The 20044-nt window shown below is 46.8% G+C and overlaps 1 protein-coding gene across 9 annotated transcripts in view; it reads right to left on the reverse strand.

Annotated features, from left to right (window-relative positions):
- Window positions 1-1354: 1354 nt before the first annotated feature.
- Cacna1b (calcium voltage-gated channel subunit alpha1 B) overlaps window positions 1355-20044 on the reverse strand; it is a 175966-nt gene continuing 157276 nt past the window's right edge. For 8 of the 9 annotated variants that reach the window (XM_076937505.1, XM_076937503.1, XM_076937500.1 and 5 more), the window contains 8 exons: window positions 16308-16415; window positions 15741-15853; window positions 14866-14993; window positions 8410-8545; window positions 8152-8268; window positions 5387-5591; window positions 4885-5129; window positions 1355-4538 (listed from right to left, as the gene is read on the reverse strand). In XM_076937505.1, the coding sequence (XP_076793620.1) occupies window positions 4008-4538; window positions 4885-5129; window positions 5387-5591; window positions 8152-8268; window positions 8410-8545; window positions 14866-14993; window positions 15741-15853; window positions 16308-16415 (1583 nt within the window). In that variant the 3' untranslated portion in view covers window positions 1355-4007. The remainder of the gene's footprint in view (window positions 4539-4884; window positions 5130-5386; window positions 5592-8151; window positions 8269-8409; window positions 8546-14865; window positions 14994-15740; window positions 15854-16307; window positions 16416-20044) is intronic. The other variant, XM_076937506.1, reaches the window with a different exon arrangement.

A 20044-nucleotide genomic window follows, 5' to 3' on the forward strand; every position in this document is an offset into this window, starting at 1 on the left:
CTCCTACAACTTAGAAGGGCCTCAGAACCCAACACCAACTTCTCTAAAATATAATCAAGAATAACCCATCATCAAGTAGGAAAAGCCAGTTTCCAAGACCCTGGAAGAAGACACAACCAAATAAACCGAGCACTTGAAGCTGCTTTTACACTCAGACCACAATGTAACTAAAAGCCAGAAAAAAAGCTAGCATCTCTTTCATCTGTATCTCTCTCGCTTTTTGGGTCTATCTAGAATTGGCAGTACCTTGCCTATTTCATTCAGTCAAGACAGAAGCACAGAGAAGAGTGACCCAAGGCATCATACAGTCAGATTTTTGGAATGTCTTGCTCCAAACACCCTCAGAGGGCAGCTAAAAGTATCAAATCAGCATCATCCTACCCCTGTAAGTTACCTTGGATTTCAGGAACAGCAGAGGCTTGCAGAACACTCTCCCTAGATGGAATTGATTGCCCTCCATGATAAAAACTCCCCCAAAACCCTAGAAAAGCAACCACTTCCTGAGAACCGGTTTGTACCCTCAGAAAAGAACTTTGGACCACTTTGCAGATCTAGAATAGACACAATGACCAACTAGACCACACCCTTGATGGGGACTTAATTATGGATACCTCTCTTCTCATCCTCCCAATTCTTTATTTAAGGCTAATACCGTGTCAGTGCCCAGTTGAACATGGATCCCTTTAGATGGTCTTGCACATTAACTCTCCTTTGCTTCCCACTATTCCTCTTATCTTTGTCATGTTTTTTTTAGATGGCAGTGGCCTTAAAACTATTAGACAACTGCCTCATATACTGTTAACCTCGTCGTGTGATTGGCCCACTCTTTGTCCTTGCCCACAGTTCACACTTCACATTTCTTGTTCTAGATTTAAAGCAGTCAAATCAGTGTGGGACTGATGCCTTTTTAGGCTCTTGACTTTTAAGGAAGTGAACAACAGTGTCAGAGCGGCCTGTTGTTAGAGCCTGTAGTTCAGACGTGAATCTCCCAGTGGCCTCAAGAGCTGCAGAACCTCAATACACCCATCCACACTGGAAGAGTCTGGGTACGTACAGCCTTTCCTTCCTACCTAGCCCTCTCTGTAGTGTCTTCTGAGAACCACAGGGCACCAGCACCTTTCCAGCAACTAAGGATTCTGGGTATTATTGCTCTGCATAATCTAGACAACTCTCATGGGGTTCCAAGCAAAGCTCACTGCTATTGTCAAGCCACATCTTGCTCCTGCATTGACCCCAGTGCTCACAAGCACACTGTTGAAGTTCTCCATTCCTCTTGAGCCCTCCTGGCACTGCACCCTCTCCACCGACGCACTGAGACACACTGTCCTCAGGTATCACCCAGCTGCATCCTGGATTTTGATTTTGATTTTTTTGGTTGTTTTTATTTAATCCAAGGACTTTGCTTTATACAAAAAGTCATTGTAGAAACAAGAGCAGAATCCAAAGTTTGGTTTGTAAATATTATTCAGGCAGCAAACTAGTCAAAGGACCTTTTTTTAAAGTAGATCCCATTTGTGTTTCATGATTGGATTTCTCTCTCTCTCTCTCTCTCTCTCTCTCTCTCTCTCTCTCTCTCAACACTGTTAAATATAAATTTTTGCGACAAACCTTCAATTTATATCAAATATAATTAAAAACTAACAAATGAATACATTGTATCAAAAAGTACGAAGATATACATTTCATGCACATACTTATATAATGTATATATGTGTATATTTTACATGCACACATAACTTGTTCAAACTACAGCCACTGCTTGGCAGGTTCCAGATGCAGACAGCTGGTTGTTGCATTTCAAATTTGGCAACTCACTATGAAATTTCAGGGGGGACAGACAACATCTTGAGAAGAGACAGTACAGAAACAAACCCAAAGTCAGAAAGCAAGACATCATGTCTCCTTTTCTTGCCTCTTGTGAGTTTCATGTATGCCAATGCTTGGAAGAAAAGCCAGCTCTGTGAATGTGGGATACAGATGATTCCCAACCCAAGACTGTCTAGCAGCTGTAGTTCCACACAGAATGTATACATTCAACACTCAAGAGAAAAGGGGCTGGAGCTGGAACAGAGACAGAACATCACTATCAAATGCACATCCTTTTCTGTTGCAACATGGGTGCAGTCACATGCGCAGTCCAAGGGTCCTGTTTATTTTTACCCTACTGGAATAAAATACTCTGTTATCTTTAAAGTTTCAGGGTATTGTGCCTTCATATAAGGAAATTCTATAAAAGGTTTGGTCACAATCATGCTGAAACTCTAGACCAAGTGGTGGTCTTGTGTTTTGTTTCTACTAATGTGTCTTTTGTTGCATAGCCCTATGGTTGACAATAGCCACTTGAACACACCTACACACACATACACACACACACACCTGAATCTCCTATGACGTGTGCATGCTTACACACACTCACGCACGCTAACACACATACACACACACACTCGCTAACACACACATGCAATCACACACACCGCTTCTGTGAGAAACATGGGGTAGAAACCAACAATCCACTAAGAAGTCATCAGAAGTTTCAAAACACAGAGAACACACCAAGGAGTGCCTGCCTGTCTATGTGCAACCTTTCTCTCCTAGCCTCCCAGCCATCTGTGCACACTCAGCACTTTCCTGAACATGGGTTTTCCCTTTGCAAAGTAGCCATGAGGTTTTATTTGACTGTTGCCTCCCCAGTGCTGGGCCAGGGATCTGACTCAGCTCTAGACACCTAGCCTGTTCCAGAGCTAGTTCCTCCCTGCCAGTTTCTAGTTGTGCTGCCAGTGCAGGCTTCTTCCTCTAACCCCAGCCCCTTCTTTGCTAGCGTTTTGCGCTCTTCAGCATCCAGTGAACACTAGGTTTGTTTTGTTTTTGTTGTTGTTGTTGTTGTTTTTTTAAAAACACAACAGAAACCATACCCTACTTGGCAGGCATCCCATCCCTGAGAATCAGATTTAAAAGGCTAACAGTGCCTCATGCGAGCACACATTGCGCTGCTCTGGCTTCTTCAGAACCCATCACTCAGGGAGAAACATGGGCACTACAGCTGCTTCTCTGACATGCTGCTGGACGCTGTCAGTGTCCCTAAGACACAAGGCCCAGTGCTGCTCTGAGCAGCATTCACCCAACCCACCCAATGCTTCCTGAGGCTGTACCTCATCCACGATGCTCAGAACCAGAGATCAGGCACTTGGTTGAGCAGAGGAGCCAGGGTCATTGAGGACATCCCAGGCAGGGTAGAACACATACAGGTACATTGCACACAAGTCACTGAAACAATGCAAAATGGAGACCTTCCTACATGTTGACTTTTTTTAAAAGTTACACAAACATTTCCTTCCCTGTTTTGATTTGTTTTTCTAGGTCAACTATATAGAAATGACAAACAGTGAAAGTGTTGTGACTGAAAACCAGAATCAACAGCAAGGACATCCTCCAGATTTGGTCCCTATTATGAAGACAATGTAGGTGAAAGGCAGGCCCTTGAGTGCATCTCTGCATACATGTGCTATTTGACTCGAAGACCACAACAGATGGGAGATTACTGACGCTGGCAGGTGCTGCCAGGCCACAGTTGAGCTCCTTTCCTTGCTTTCAGGGATACCCTATCCCCCATGCCACACATTTGGACAAACCACACTCTCCATGAGGCTCAGACCTCCTAAGAAAGTCCCAAGGACCCACCCTGGATGCTGGAGGCCATGACATAGGATTTGGATTTGCTGGGTCCATCTCAACTCAGCTACCTCCTGCTTAGGATCCAACATCTGGCATGGAACCCAGGAAGGCAGTACACAGGAGGATAGAGAGAACCATATCCCTCTAAGAAAGGGCTTTATTAGTCTATCCAGTGTAAAAGGGAGGGAGGGAGAGAAGCAGGAGCCTCCACCACAGAGGCCACGATGTGAGGGCCCTCCTCCCAGGGCTGTGACCCCACAGCCCAGAGCGGATGATAAAACTCATCAACTGGAACCCGCACCCATGGAGCTGGTGCGTGGGTGGTCGTGGTGCAGCTAGCACCAGTGATCCTGGTCTGGGTGGTGGTAGCTGTGCCGAGCCCGGACGCCGGTGCTGAGTCCCAAAGTGCAGTGGTAGCCATTGGGTACACGACGGAGAGGGTGAGACTGGGAAGTGAGGGAGGACACATAGGAAGTCCTGGAGGAACGGCCAGAGTTGGTGGCCACTGCCTCTTCAAAGGTGAGTGTATCCTCAGGCAGGGTGTGGGCTGAGGCCTCACTGTCCAGACGCTGCCCTAGGTAAGGGTCAGAGCCAATGCGGGAGCCAGGAGCTAGAGGCTGGCTCAGGGGCTCTTTCTGGAGCAGGGCGTTGTGTTCAGAAAGGCCGCGGCTGAGACGGCCAGGGGAGAAGGCTGGAAGGCCACTCTGACCCTCAGCAAAGTGGACAGGCGAGGAATTGGCGGTCTTGTAGGTAATGCTGGGGCGTGGGGTCAGGGGAGTCTGGGGGAGCTGCCTCCGCCCACCTCGGCCTGGGGTGCTAGCACCAGATGTTGACATCAAGGGGCTCCCATTAACGGAACCACTGCCCTACATGAAAAAGGGAACAGCAAATAAAAATGAAAATCACATTAAACAAACACAGTACACAGACAATAGAGTTATTGTTATGATGGGGTGCAGGGAGGGCCCGAGGCAAATGGAAGGGAAGCAGGAAGGGGGGATGCACTGATCAAGTGCTAGAATTCCAGTCAGAGAGGAAAATAAAGAAGAGTGATTAGAAGTACGTGCTGTTAATTTAGGACAACTGACCAACTAACTGATCCAGGGGCTTAGTGGCCAGAAAGGCAGACATGGGGGCGGCGGAACACAGAGGTGCTCAAAGGTCTGGGGAAAGCAAAATTGGAACATTTGAACCATACTCCCGCTTGATTACCTGTGGGTGGGGTCCTGGCTCTAGTGCCGCTGTTGGTGATGTGGGGTGGCTACTGAGGGAGGGCTTAGGTTGTGGGGGCTCCCGGCTCCCAAAGCGGTCACAGGAATAGAAGCGCTGCTTCTCTGAAGAAGAGGACGAAGGCTGCCTCCGCTCCTGGGACCGGCCTCGCTCCTGCTTCCGGTCCCGCCGGCAGCCCGTGGACCCTTCTCCATGGGGCAGGCCAGATCCTACAGCAGTGCTTGGTGCTGGCCAAGAAGTAGAGAAGTTAGTTTAGTTGAGTCCTGAGCGGGGCAGAAACCTCTGGCTCTAGACCTACAGACTCGGTGCTTGAGGTAGCCAATGGCCCTGCCTGCTCCCCAGAACTGGGACTCATATCCCCTCCTGCTGTGGGCAGATTCTGGACCCATATGGTACACCAAAGAAGATGGCCCTATGGACCACCAAACCCTATCCCAGGCAGGCCATAAGCACTTATGAGGCTCCTGGGACCCTGTATACGCACCGCCTTCTGTGTCAACAGACAGGCTGGGCCCCTTTTCCAGGGACCTTTGCTTCTTGTCCCTGCGCCGGTGGCAGCGGTGGTGGTGGTGATGTGACCCCTGGCTAGGAGGAGGCCGGTCCAGGACTGTGTTGCAAAGCTGTGTCCCATGCGGGCGTGGAGCCAGTGTGGAGATGGAGCGCTTCATGGGGCTGGCATTTGGGGCCGGCTGCGACAAAGGGCACGGGATGACGAGGCACATGGCCAGAGGTAGCAGCGAGGACAGAATAGGAGTTAGACAGGTAGGGAGGGGCCATGGCTCAGTAATATTAAAGGTAATGAATTTCCAAGATGGCCAGCTTTGTCCCTAGACCTGAGACAAAAGCTTAGCAGCTTAAAACAAAGGCCTTATAAGCTTTTGTTCTCCCACCTGCAGCAAGCCCCTGGCTGATGGGCTGGCCCAGCCAGCAGCATCAGGGTGGTTTTTTTTGTTGTTGTTGGTTTTTTTTTTTAAATTTTTTCTTGGATATTTTATTTATTTACAGTCCCGATGTCATGCCCTTTCCCCATTTCCCCTCCCTAGAACCCTCTACCTCACCCCTCCTCCTTTTTGCTTTATACCATTTGAATTACATGCAAGTATTCAGGTCAGTTCTAGGTTAAGGGACTAGCAACACAACAGATGCAAATAGTCAAAGAACGAGCAAGACAATAAACACAAATAGTCAAAGAACAAGCAAGGCAATAACAAAATTATGTGAGCACTCTCGTGATCACTGTTTCTAAAGGCTTATCAGGATGACCAAAGTATGAATTATGAGCCTACTTCCCTGTCCTAGTCCTAGGTCATTTTCATGTTTGAAGCCTACTTCCTTGTTCTAGCCTAAAATTTAGATTCCTATCTGAAATTACTTCTTTGTTCTAGCCTAAGATTTAGATTCCTGCCTGAATCTTTGTTCTAGACTAATGTCAGCTTCCTGCCTGAAGCCTACTTCCTTGTCCTTGGCTAATGTCATACTCCTGCCAAGCAGTCCATTTCCATGTCCTTGGCCCATGTCATATTCTTGCCAAGCAGCCCCAAAGGCTCTCTGCCTCTCCCCCTTTTTTATTTCATTAACAAGACTGAGCCTGTCTTAGGTCGTTCTGGTATCAGGATGTATTACAGGACAGTCAATCAACTATATTCAGACCAGTTAACCCTGAATTAGAGGAGAAAAATCTTCAGAGACTTAAAACAATGTCAGCTGTCAGGAAGAGACTGGATTTTTGGCTTCCCAAGTGGGTCTTGTTCTCCATGTGTCTGCTGCATGTGTGTGTGTGTGTGTGTGTGTGTGTGTGTGTGTGTGTGTGTGTGTGTGTGTGTCTGTGTGTGTGTATGTCTGTGTGTGTGTATGTGTGTGTGTGTGTGTATGTCTGTGTGTGTGTGTGTGTCTGTGTGTATGTCTGTGTGTGTGTGAGTATGTGTGTGTGTGTGTGCGCGCACACACACACACGCACGCGCACGAGCAAGCATGTGTGTCCCCTCTCCAGATAAACCTTTTCCGGTGCCAAATGATCCTGTCTGTGCTGTCTGTGGTGCTGGAGATTTCTCCAGTGCTACCTGTGTCCTTGAAGTTCTTTCCGACCTTTTACTTCTTTCACTGGCAGAGAAAGTGAACCTGAGCAAGCCCCAGTCAAGCCAGAAGGAGCCATTTGTGGGACAGAAGTCTGTGGGTGGGGCATCCCTCCAGGCAGACTGGAAGCTGGGTTGCTGGCTTGACTGAGGAACCCTAGTGGGACCCACACCTGGCTAGAGGGAGATGAGTTCTTTTGGTCCATGCAGAGGATTGACTCATCCCCACCCCAATCATGACATACAGAAGCAGGACATATGGAAAGAAACTGCAGTGGAGTATAGCCGTAGCCATCTCAACATTAAAGACTAGAAGGAAGCACCTCAGCACGTGACACCATGGGTTGGGGCCACAGCAAGGTTTCTGGAAAAGAGGGCAGAACGGGGTGGAAAAGCACTGTAGGCTACAGCCATTGGGACACTAAAGGGAAGACATGGCTGGTGGGGATGAGAAGGGTGAAATAAAGAGACATGACACATCCATAACCACAGAAAGGAGGAGGATACCACCAAAATACAGAATACAGGCCTGGCAGACCCTAAGGACGCAGATCAGCCGGAGGCCTCTTCTTGGCTTCAAAAGTGACCTTGAGAAAGGGCTTGTCAACTCTAAGTTGGGTGTCCCACTCCTGGTTAAATGTACTCATGAGAAAAAAAACCTCACAAAAGGCCAAGAAAAGAATAAGGGTTCAGGGACAAGGCAGAAAGGGTCATCCCAGAGCCCCAAACAGCAAAAGGGTAAACTGAGGTGCAGGCATTACTTTCTGGATTGTAGCATTTGTTCTGGTCCTAAAGTCGAACCCAAGGAGAGAAGATGGCTCAATAGAGCTGGAGGCAGCAGGGTGGAAGGGTCTGAGGGCCAAAGGAGACAGGAGAGTCTGGGAGGCAAGTGCTGGGGGACACCAGAAGTGGGGGTACCAGAGCTAGAGGAAGACACCAAAGCTGTAGGCCCAGAACTCAATGGTTAATGTCTCTTTGTCTCTGGCCTTAGGATCGTCCTAGTGAGGTAGGCACTTTGTAACCCAAGGGCAGGAGCTGTCCAGAGTTCTACAGTAGGTGACTTAAGGCAGACTATCCAGGAGCCACCCAGCCTCCTCTCTCTATGGACACCATCAAGCCCTCTCCTCTGCTGCCATCCCATCCTCTCCACAGCTTAGATGGTTCCAAGACAAAATACCTGTGTTTCTGCCGCCAGGCGTGGCATAGAGGCTGCTCGGCCTTGGCTCTCCAGCCCAGGCTGGGGCTCCTCATCAGGTCCTTTCAATGTCATGTTCTGCATCTGGACATCCACAGCCTGGAGGACAGCAGGCTGCTAAGTAGCACCTCCCAGAGCCACCCACCCCTGTCTCACACATCCTCATCCCCAGCTTCTGTATTCCTGGTATGTCTCACACTCCCCGTCCTCCCTCAGACAAGGTCCCCAGGAAGGGCTCACCAGTGTTCCTGGCTGCCCCACAGGGATCTCTGCAGAGTGGCCACGTTCTAGAGGTGCTCTGGCCTCATAAAGTGCATCCTGGGTCCTCTGCGTGCCCCAGGACAGCGACTCCTTGATGCCACTTTCCTGAGTTTGTCTGGGGAAAGAAATGTCCTACAGGGTTAGAGACCCATGGGCTACAGATCACAATTTCTGGGAATCTCCACCAGCCAAAGTCTTGGCAAGTAAGGGCCAGTCCCATTCCTCCCTGACCTCCCATGCATCCCAGCACAGGACCTCCAGCATGGCCCCCAAGCCAAGGTATAGTACACAGCATGGGCTCACTATGGTTCCAAGCTAAACAGTACTCTCAAGGCAGAGGACTTGAAACACTTATTCTGAGGAAAATCAGTTCCATCATCCCATAATCTGGTGACAATCAGCAAGTTCTTCAACCCTAGTGGTTCTTCTGCAATATGGGCATCAAGCATCTGTCACAGACCATGGTGGGAGGGGACAACTATGTGGTGAATGTAAATAACCAACAGCTAAAGACACTCCAAGACCCTTCCTAGGCCTCTTCCCTCAGGAGTCTCTTACTGATAACTTTTCCTCACACCCAGCTCTCTACACATCTCTATCGGCTTCCTAATTACCAGCCCACAGATGGTCTCACTGCCTGCCCCTCACACTATGTCTGCTCCTCATGGTGCCTGGAAGCAGTCACATTCAGGGTAAGATGCCTACAAAGCACTGACTCCTCCCAGGCAGCCCCTCTCCAAGGACTACATGTACATCATACAGGTTGGATGACACGTGACCGCAGTCAGCTCAGCACACTCAGTACAGGACCTGACTTCTGAACACAGAGGATGCTCACACAGTAGGCCAGATCTATCCTCGCTGGGTATTTTAAACAAGAATCATCCATTGTCTTCTGGGTATACTGCAAGCCATTTCACCTGAATGACTCTTGAGGCAACCCCAGGAATGGGCTCTAGATGAGAGGGGGGGTCAGGCTAAACACCGGCACACTGCCAGCCCTGAGGTCACAGTATAGCTCAGACTCTCTGTTGCTGGAACAGTGAGATAGGGTGTTCTCTGACTGTGTGGAGTGATATTATTGGAGGTGTGGCCTTGTTGGAGGAAGTGTGTCACTGGGGTGCACTTTGGTGTTTTAGAAGCTCAAGCCAGGCCCAGGAATTAAAGAAAAGTTTAGGGACAGTGTGGTGGCACATACCCTTTAATCCCAGCAGTCAGGAGGCAGAGGCAGGTGGGATCTTGAGCTTGAGGCTAGCCTGATCTACAGAGTTTCAGGACAGCCAAGCTTAGTCAGTGAAGGAAACCACTGAAAACAGAAAGCTGGTGGAAAGGTATTGGAACGAGGAGACCATGTTCCAGCCAAGAAGAACTTGGCAGCTTCAGTCACATGGTTCTGGCTTTAGAGTCAAGGATACTAGAAAGGGGTTATGGAATCGCCTTCTGCAACTAAGGAAAGCCACTGAGGCCAGTCATATGTCAGGGGTGTCTCTGCATGGAAGCCCAGAGGCCATTGTGTGAATCTGTGAGGGTGAAGCCTGGATTGTGTTGGAGACCCCAAGATGCTGGAGATAACAGAGCCTTGGGATACCTGTCAGGGAAAGCTGCTATCAGGGAGTGGAACCAACCCAAGAAAGAAAGAAGTGTACTGCAGTCAACAAGGCTGAAAGGAGCTGGAGATTCAAAGAGCATTCTGACATCAGACACAGAAATCCAGAGTCTGGAGTTGGCCCAGTTTTCTGGGTTTTCCCCCATTTCTTTCTTTGGTCCAGTATTTCCTCTCCACGCCCTCTTTCCTCACTCTGGGAATAGTAATGTATATTATATGCCATTGTATGTTGGAAGCACATGATCTACTTTTCATTTTTATTTTACAAGGGTTACAGTTGAGAGACCTTAGGCTTTTAAACATTGCTGAGACTGTGATAGACTACAGGGACTTTTGAAGTTGGACTAAATGTATTTTGCATTATGATTTGGCCATAAGCCTATGGGGCCAGGGAATGGAATGTGGTGGTCTGAATGAAAATGTCTCCCATAGACTCATAAGGAGTGGTGCTATATAAGGTATGACCTTGCTAGATAGGTATGGCCTTGTTGAAGTGTGATAGGCTTTGAGGTTTCAGAAGCTCAAGACACACCCAGTATCACCCTCTCCCCTTCTACTGCCTGCCAATCCAGATCCAGCAACTGGATCCACCCTTTCATCTCCTTCTCCAGCACCACGTCTGCCTGCATGCCACCATGCTCCCCACCATGACAATAATGGACTGAACCTCTGAACCTGTAAGCCAGCCCCAATTAAATGTTTTCCTTCATAAGAGTTGCTCTGGTCATGGCATCTATTCACAGTAATAAAACCCTAGGACACTGACCTTCACTGACCTTCCATGAAAGCCTTCACAGCCTATAATTATCAAAGTATTGTGTCTTATTTCCCTTCTGGAAGCCTGGATCAAATCAAGTCAAAGGCATCTCACATTTTATAGACTATAGTCATGTGTTCCTCTAAGATACACATCTCACAGAACATACATCCCTTCTCACACAGTTGCATATACTTCCACAAGAGGGACCCTAACTAACTTGTACAAGGGAAAGCATGTAACTGAGGTTGCTTGCAGGGTTCTGTGTGGCAGCTCTTAGGATGCACTTCCACAACTTAGAGCCACTTCTTTTTTTTGTTTTTGTTTTTGTTTTTCGAGACAGGGTTTCTCTGTGTAGCCCTGGCTGTCCTGGAACTCACTCGGTAGACCAGGCTGGCCTTGAACTCAGAGATCCACCTGCCTCTGCCTCCCAAGTGCTGGGATTATAGGCGTGCGCCACCACTGCCCGGCGCTTAGAGCCACTTCTAACACACTTGTAGTCAGGATTCCCCTCTGCATTGCCTGCTGCCCACAGCGTGAACTTGAGCCTGACTGCATGAGGCTGATAGGGATACCGCCTGTAAAACAGAAACAGGTCCAGACAAGATCTGCATGTTGATCTCTTGCCATTTTCAGGGCCAACTTGAGGTGGTGAGTCCCTCAGAGCCAACAGATGAGGAAAGATCACTACTCCTGGAAGCCAGCTATGTAGGAAAGCTGAACGAGCCTGCCTTCAGTGTGTAACCAGCCCTGCTCAGAGCCTGTCCACAGCCTTGGGTGAGAAATGTGATCCTAGATTGATTTCAAGAAACACTGTCTAAGAGTAAGGTGAAACAAAAGGACCTGGCCTTCATTTGTCTATGAAATACAATAGCCTCAAAAATCAAAGCCAAAATGGGAAACCAGGTGAAAAAAATTGGCTCAGCAGAACCAGGAAGATCAGAATTATAATTGTCTATGAAGAGGCATTTGATAGCTCAAGGAAGAAACAATTTCTTTTTATTTTTAAAAGATTTATTTATTTATTTATTTATTTATTTATTTATTTATTTAATATGTGTGCTCTATCTGCATGCCAGAAGAGGGCATCAGATCTTATTATAGATGGTTATGAGCAACCATGTGGTTTTTGGGAATTGAACTCAGTACCTTTGGAAGAGCACAGACTTGTTGAAACACATGAGTCTATGGGTGCCATACCTAGGCATAGCATAATGCAAAATACATTTAGTCCAGCTTCCAAAGTCCCAAAGTCTGTAATAGTCTCAACAATGTCAAAAGTCCAAAGTTCAAAGTCTCTTTTGACTTTGCAACCTTTTAACTGTAATCCCCTACTAAACCAAAAATCAAAAAGCAGATCACATACCTCCAACATTACAGGACATACATTACCATTCCAGAACACCACAGTGAGGAAGTCATGGACCAGGGTTAGACCAAAAACCAGCTGGACAAACCCCAAACTCTGGGTCTCCATGTCTGATGTCAAAGTGCTCTTTAAATCTCCAACTCCTTTCATCCTTGTTGACAAATCTGGCATTCAACAGCAACAAACTTCATTCTCCTGGGCTGGTTCCACTCCCTGTTAGCAGCTTTCCTTGGCAGATATCCCACAGATCTGGCATCTCTAACATCTTAGGGTCTCCAAGGCAATTTCAGCATTACAGCTTCTTGTTCCAATGTCTGGGATCCACACATGATCTTCTGGGCTCCTCCAAAGGGCTTGTGTCACACCCTAAGCTCCACCCTCTGTAGCACTCTAGGCTCTGGCTGACTCCACTCCACTGCTGCTGCTGTTCCTGGTGGTCATCCAATGGCACCGGCAACTCCAGCATGCTGGGGTCTTCCACAGCAACTAGGCCTCACCAATAGCCTCACATTGGGTCACTTACTTCATGGTGCCAAACCTCAACTTCTTTGTTTGACCCTTAAGTCCTGGGCTGTCAACTGCAACTGAGGCTGTACCTTCTCAAGTGGTCTATCCTGGCCTCTCAGTGTCAAGCCTCAGCTGCTCTCCATGACCCACTCATACCTTCAAAACCAGTACCACCTGGTGGTTCTTACATATTACCAAGTCCAGTTGCAGCATGAGATACAACCTTGCTTATCTCTAGAACACAGCTTCTTTGTGCTCTCAGAAAACACTGCCCAAAAGATTTCACCTCAGTGATGCTGATCTCTTCTTAATCACAGCTAATTTCTTAGCTTTAGCTAACCAGCATCAATTGTCCTAGTCAGCCCTTCTACTCTTGACTCTAAAGCCAGAGCCACATGGCCGAACCTGCAGAGTTCTGCTGCTTGCTGGGGCTGGAACATGACCCCCTTGTTCTATTACATCTTTCATTGCCTAAGCTTGGCTGTCCTGGAACTTGCTCTGTAAACTGATCTTGAACTCAGAGATTTGCATGTCTCTGTCTCCTGAGTTCTGGGATTAAAAGGCTGTACCACCATGCCTGGAACAGGAACTTGGAAATTGCTCTGTACCAGGCTGGCCTTGAACTCAGAGATCTGCTTGCCTCTCTATCCTGGGATTAACAGTGTGTATCAACATGCCTGGACCTAAGGTTTTCAGGGCCACAATTCTTCAAGATCCAGATCAAAAGCCTGTATCTTCCAGCCACAAGATCTGGATCACAGGTGTGCCCTAAATTGTTGGATTGTGGTTCATTTAAGATTAAAAGTCCAAATAAAAACACTAACTAATAATAACGCCTAACATGACATAACCATTCCTTGTTAAATGACAAATAAATAAACAATAAGCTTAGCTAGGTGGGCTCTTGCCCCAAAGTCATAACCCACTTAATCTGTTTCTTTCCTTGATTCAGCGCCATTGCACGTCCAGGTACCCTTTTATTACTTGAACCATGAATTTTGTATTTTTCCTTTATAAGCTTGCTATGCTTGATCGGAATGCTCTTCATGAGAGTAAACCGTAGGGAAAAGTCTCTGCTGGACTTTTCCAAGACTTCCTTTGTCAATGCGATTAAATCAAAACCACTTTACCTTAGCCTCAGGTAGACTCTTCAGATAAGGACAAAGAGGTACCACATTCTTCACCAAAACATCACAAGAACAGTCTCTAGGTCACATACTAAAATTATTCTCCTCTGAAACCTCTTGTGCTAGCAGGCCTCCACAGTTCACCCTCAGCTTCACCATCTTCCATATTCCCGCTAGGTTGGTCCATTAAGCCTCACTTAAAACATGCCATCGCTTTCCAGAGTCCCACAATCCCCATTCCCCCAAACAAAAACATGGCCAAGCCTATCACAACAACACCCCAGTCCCTGGTACCAGTCTTAATTAGGTTTCTATTCCTGTGAAGAGACACCATGACCAAGGCAACTCTTATAAAGGACAACATTTAACTGGGGCTGGCTTACAGGTTCAGAAGCCCAGTCTATTATCATCAAGGCGGGAACATGGCAAGGTCCGGGCAAGCATGGAGCAGGAGGAACTGAGAGTTCTGCATGTTGATCTGACTGCAGCCAGGAGAAACTGAGTCTTCCACACTGTACAGAGCTTCAAAGCCCGCCTCCACAGGGACACACTTCCTCCAACAAGGCCACACCTCCTAACAGTACCACTCCCTATGGGCCAAGCACATTCAAACCACCACAGCCAGGTACATGCAGTGCCTGTCACCTCAGGAGCAGCACAGCTACCTACTCAGTCTCAGTGATATCTACCTAATTCGGTGAAGCTCATCTCAAAGTCCACCATGGAAACCAGCAAATAGAAAAGCCTAGCTGCAACCATCTTTATCAGGTTCCAAGTGTCTGGTGTACCCAAGGGTAGAGGTCGACATTAAGTTGCTTCAGAGCTCATCCCTGGAAGTGGGATGGGACCTGAGAACCTCCCATCCTCAGAGAACTGTTCTTGTTTTGGATGAGTCTCAGGTATTTCGGGATGTGAACTAGAGGCCAGACTCTAGGCAGTGTGTGGGGACAGATACACACACACACACACACACACACACACACACACACACACACACAAACACACATTGGCCTTGAGTTCTTCTAACCAGCACTCACAGGCCACACCCACATGCCCCACCCAAACTCACATGGCACCTCCATTGCTGAGGGAAGTTGCACTCTTTTGCCGAAGGAAAACCCGAGCTCCTCGGAGCACAGCGGGCTGTGTCTGCTCCAGGGTGGCCTTCAGAGGGTGGAACAGAGAAACAGGACCCATCTACAAAGGAGAACAAGGAAGAGAAGAGGCCTGTGCCTGAGGACCTCAGCCTGGTACAGCATGTAATAAAGTCCAGTCTCCTTATTCTGCAGCATAAAACCTTCTGCTTTCCCAAGAGGAGCATGCAAACAGAACAAGGCAGGCTCAGGGACCCTTCTAGTATCGCCTCAGCTTTCCCCCATAAAGGACTTCAGGAAAACAGTCACCTAACCCAGAGCCTCAGTTTTTCTACCTACAGAGATGGGTATTGGTCATATACAAAATCAGTCATCTCATCTGTAGGTTACAGTGGCTGGCACCTGGAATTCCAGGCCAGAGACTGGGAGGATATCTAGTGAATATGCCGTGACATGGGGCCAGATAAACATCACTAGAAGCTTTGTGTGTCTACAACAGAACCTCCACATGGTGGTCACCAAAGACACAACTGTGGTAGCACCGGAGAGATGTATCCCACGCCTCCTAGACAGCCATGAGCAAGGACAGCAACAACTCTGGCCTACAGCATGCATCTCTCTGGTGTGTGCTTGTGTGTGCATCTCTTTCCATCCTCTAAAAGTCCTTCTCAGATACATTATATCCTCTCCTGACAACCACAGAAAAGGTGACACTGCCAGGGCTTCTGTCTTACCCCTAAACCCAGCTCTTAAACTCAAGGCTCCACAACACTCCCGAGCAAGTGGCTAGCAGAGAGCAGGCAGTTCAGCCATTAAACTCTGAGCAGCAATATGTCTCCCACAACTGTACCTGCGATAGGCCTCCAGGAGCTGGGTGAGTCTGATCTCTGGTGGTTTTGTTCTGTTTGTAGAAGTCAAATATCATGAGAGCCGCATATACCTTCCCCACTGTCATCTCATCAGCTAAAGAGAACAGACGAAGAGCCAGAGGGCGAGGTTTGGAGGACATACAATACAAAGAAGCCACAGAAAACGTAGCCAGGTAAGGAGGCAGTTTCTTTCTCTCATCCCATGTGGGCTCAGCCACAGGTGCTAGTGCCGTGTCTCCTCTAGTTACAGAACAGTGCACTCTGAGCAACTGTTCCTGTGTCTCCTATGTTGGACTGATGCATCCCTACAAGAGGCCATCAAATTGAGCACCAATACTAGGCTTTGCTCTTGCATTTTTTAAAGTGTTGTGAGATATATTGTCAAAGTAGGAAGACTCCAGGTCATCGCTTATGGCCCCTGTGCTACTCAGCATGGCTACACAGGGATGAAGGGAGCCCATCTCTCCAAAGCAATGCATTCTCTAGCTATGCTCCCATATGCCCTGAGGGAAGGTGGGGTCAGAGGCTACCTTTCACTCTCCACTTACGTTTGTGGGGTGGTACCAGTAAGTCCAGAGTCTTCTGGGGCAGATTAGCCCACACAGAAGATATCTCCTTTCTCAGCTCAGCATCACACTGGTGCTGCTTTGTTCCCGCTGGGACAGGACAAGAGGGAAAGGAAAGACATGTCAGAAGCAGCCCTGCAGGCCCCTCCTTCAGGCAGAGACCATGTGTGAGGAGGCACATGTAGAGGAAGATAGGATGGAGTCGGTGCTAAAAGGAAGATACAGTGTGAAGACACAGTGACACGCAGACTAGCTGGAGACCTTCCTGCACAGTAGAAGGTACTACAACTGTGTGTATATGTATTTGTGTGAGTGTGCAAAACAGAATCCAGGGTATGTGTGTGTGTGTGTGCATGAGTGTGTTCATGTGTGTTCGTGTCTGTGTGTCTGTGTGTGCATGTATAGGATAGAATCCAGGGCCTCTGTTCTGCAACAGAGCTATAACCCCAGCACCTCAAATATCTTTTGAAGAGTAAAAGTTTTAATTTTGATGTTTAATTTATTAGTTTTTTATATGGTTCATGCATTTATTTATTTATGTCTATATGTTGTGTGTGTGACTGTAGAGTTGCCCATGGAGGCCAGAAGAAAGGGGCACCAGATCCTATTTGTGAACCTCCTGCTAGGGTCCAAAACCTGATACTCTGAAGAGTAGTAAACACACTTAACAACTGGATTCATGCATTTTTCTAAAAAGAAATCTCCACTAATCTCAGTTGTCAACATTTTTTTCCTTCTAGAGGTTTTTATCATTTTAAATTTATGACCTCTTTCAAGTTAAGTTTTGTAGGAGGTCAAACTATGTGCTATGTACTGAAAAGTATGCCCACTATTGCTATGCAGAAGTCATAAGGACCAGTGAAGCCCAGAAGATAGTTAAAAGTGCCCTATTTTCTAGGCAGAAAAACCCAGAAGATAGTTAAAAGTGCCCTTCTGAGAAGATAGCAGAAATCTTGCTCAACCTCTCACTGTGAAAGCACAGAGCAAGAGGAGACCTCAGACTAAAACCCACCCTGCTAGCACCTCAAGAGTGGAATCAGAGTTTCTAGAACCCTGAGAGATGTATTCCCTGGGCAAGCGGCCCAGTGTGTGGTGTGCTGTGCCAGTGCCCATGATGTTTAAACTTGACAGAATTTAGAGTTGCTTTGTAGGCAGATGCTAGGCATGTGTGTGAAGGTGTCTTCAAAGAGGGTTAACCAAGAAGGGAAACTGTATAAATGCAGGCTACAGCACTCTGGGCTGAATAAAGGGAAGTGAGTGGTAGCAGGCACTTCTGCTTCCTGCTTAGGGCTGCTCTGGCACCTCCCACCATACGTGATGGACTACCCCTCGAGCAGTTAGCTAAAATAAGGCCTTCCTCTTTAAAGTTGCTTTCTGTCAGCAATTTTGTCAGAGCAACAAGAGATAATTCTCTTATATTCAGAATGTGTCCATCTCACTAATGTACACATTCTGAGCTGACTGTGAGTCAAAAATCTTTTCCTTTGTAAATGGCTGTCTGACTTTACAACCACTGCTCTTTGGGAAGGAACAGTATCTTTTCCATATCAATTCCCTTCTCAAATGTGCAGAAAATCAGTTGGCCCTATGTGTGTGGGTTTCTCCCAGCCACACCTTGACCAGCATAACTTCATGGGAAGAGGCTGTTTCCTGCCTTTTCTTCTTTTCAACAGGGTCATTCAAGTTCTACATTTCTCCATAACCTTTGGAACTGACTGTCTGTTGGAATTCTGTCTGTATGACAGCGATTAGGACAAGGACAGGACTGATACATCTCATCCACAACATATTCTGATCCGTAAACAAACCCAGGCTACTCTTACTTATTTAGGTCTCTGATTCTTCTTATAAATATTTTAAAACCCACAGGATAAAGTGTACAGACAGACTTTTAGAGTTATCCAGGATACAGAAACATTTTCAAGGAGGCATTTTAAGAAAACATTTTGGAGTTATTTTCTATTGTTAGTTACTAGAACACAAATGCTTCTGTATGCTACCTTTGTATACGTGTCAGTTTCAGTAACTTTAAAAACAGCCTGAAATTCTGCAGATAATGATACAACTCTGACAACAAGCACTTTCATTTCTTGCTCTTTTTATTATATTTTTATTGTTGAAAACAGTCCTTAAGTTTAAAGCTATTTTGATCATCTCCTCTCTCTCCCTTTCTTACTCTTGCTCTTTCCCTTGTTTTGTTGAAATGGTTAGCTGCAGTGTTTCATAGATATCCTTTATCATATATTTCTTGGATGTCTCATTTAATTTCAGGTCCACAAAGGACTATTCTTAGCAAGAATGACCACTGGGTCCTGTCAAGGCTCTTCCCTATGTGACCGTGGAGGCTTCACGCAGTTCCTATTATTGTTTTGTGTAGTAAGTTATACTGTCCGAGCTTTAGAACACCGAACCAGTCTCCCACGACTGGGATAAACCCCAAGTGGCCCCGTATATTATCCTCGTTCATGTACTGATAGATTTAGTTTGCTAAAATTGCACTGAAGAGTTTTATGTCTAGAGTCAGTTCACTAAAACTACATTGAAGAACTTTATGTCCACATTCAAGTGAAGATTGTTTAATTTCCTGCCATGTCTTTGTTTGTTATGTCATAATAAAGTACATTTAAACTAAGAGTAAGAGTCTAGATGGTCTGTATTCACTAAACTGATAAGACTTCATCAACAAAGCCAGCTAGGCTGGAATTTCCTGCTGGAAGGTTGTTTGTTATCAGTTTATCTAAGAGGTAACAGTGTTACAAAGGTTCTCTCATATTTTCACACTGTGTGCACATGTGTGAGGTGCATGTGCACCTGTGTGCTCATGCTTGTGTGAGCCACCTCTCTGTGCATGTGTGGAGGCCAGAGGAAAACCTCAAGCATCATCTTCAGGAGCCTAAAGTTCACAAATTAAGCTTGGCCAGAACCTCAAAGAAATGTGCCTGTCCCCCCAGTTCCCACAGTACTGGAATTGTAAGCACACATTACCATGCCAAACATTTTATGTGAATTCTGGATTTATCAAGTAAGCCATTCCTTATCCCTAAGCTTATCTACTCTTGAATGAGTTTGGTAGTTTATATTCTTCAAAGGACTCATACATTCTCCTAAGATGTTGTACTCAGAAAAGCCAAACAACAACAACAAAACTACACAGGAAGTAGAATCTGAGGAAGGCTACAGACTGGGCAAAGCCTGAGAACCACCTGAGAGAAGTTGACAGAGACTAGGCCCTTGAGTAGCTGGTTCTTATGAAGGAAGAAAAGGAGGAACATAATGGACTAGGAGATACTCCTTTTAAAGAAAGGAATCTAAGAGTGTGCTCACATATTGGCACACATAACCCCAAACAGAGAAAACAACAAAGCAAGAAGCAGACAATCAAACAATGGGTACCAACCTTAGGGATACAGTGAGAAAAGATGGGACCTGGTGCACAGAGGGCTGACCTCCACCCCTCACCAAAGTAGCCAAGCTGTATGGCAAAGATGAAGGAGAGTGATGAGGTACAGGATGCCCCCAGTAGAGGGGAAGGGAAAAGAAAGGGGAGATGGTTCATGTTGCCTATAACACGACTGGGGCAGGCTATTATTGCTGGATGTAATGACTAGAGCAAGGGATTGCACTTCACCATGCAGTTTCCTCCTTAAACATGAGATAGTATGGTACTAATGCAGTTGTCACAGGAACAGTCAGTGCCAAATAGAGCAGGTGAGTCTATC

Source organism: Arvicanthis niloticus, chromosome 6 (assembly GCF_011762505.2).
Source record: "Arvicanthis niloticus isolate mArvNil1 chromosome 6, mArvNil1.pat.X, whole genome shotgun sequence".
In the NCBI taxonomy this organism is placed as follows: domain Eukaryota; kingdom Metazoa; phylum Chordata; class Mammalia; order Rodentia; family Muridae; genus Arvicanthis; species Arvicanthis niloticus.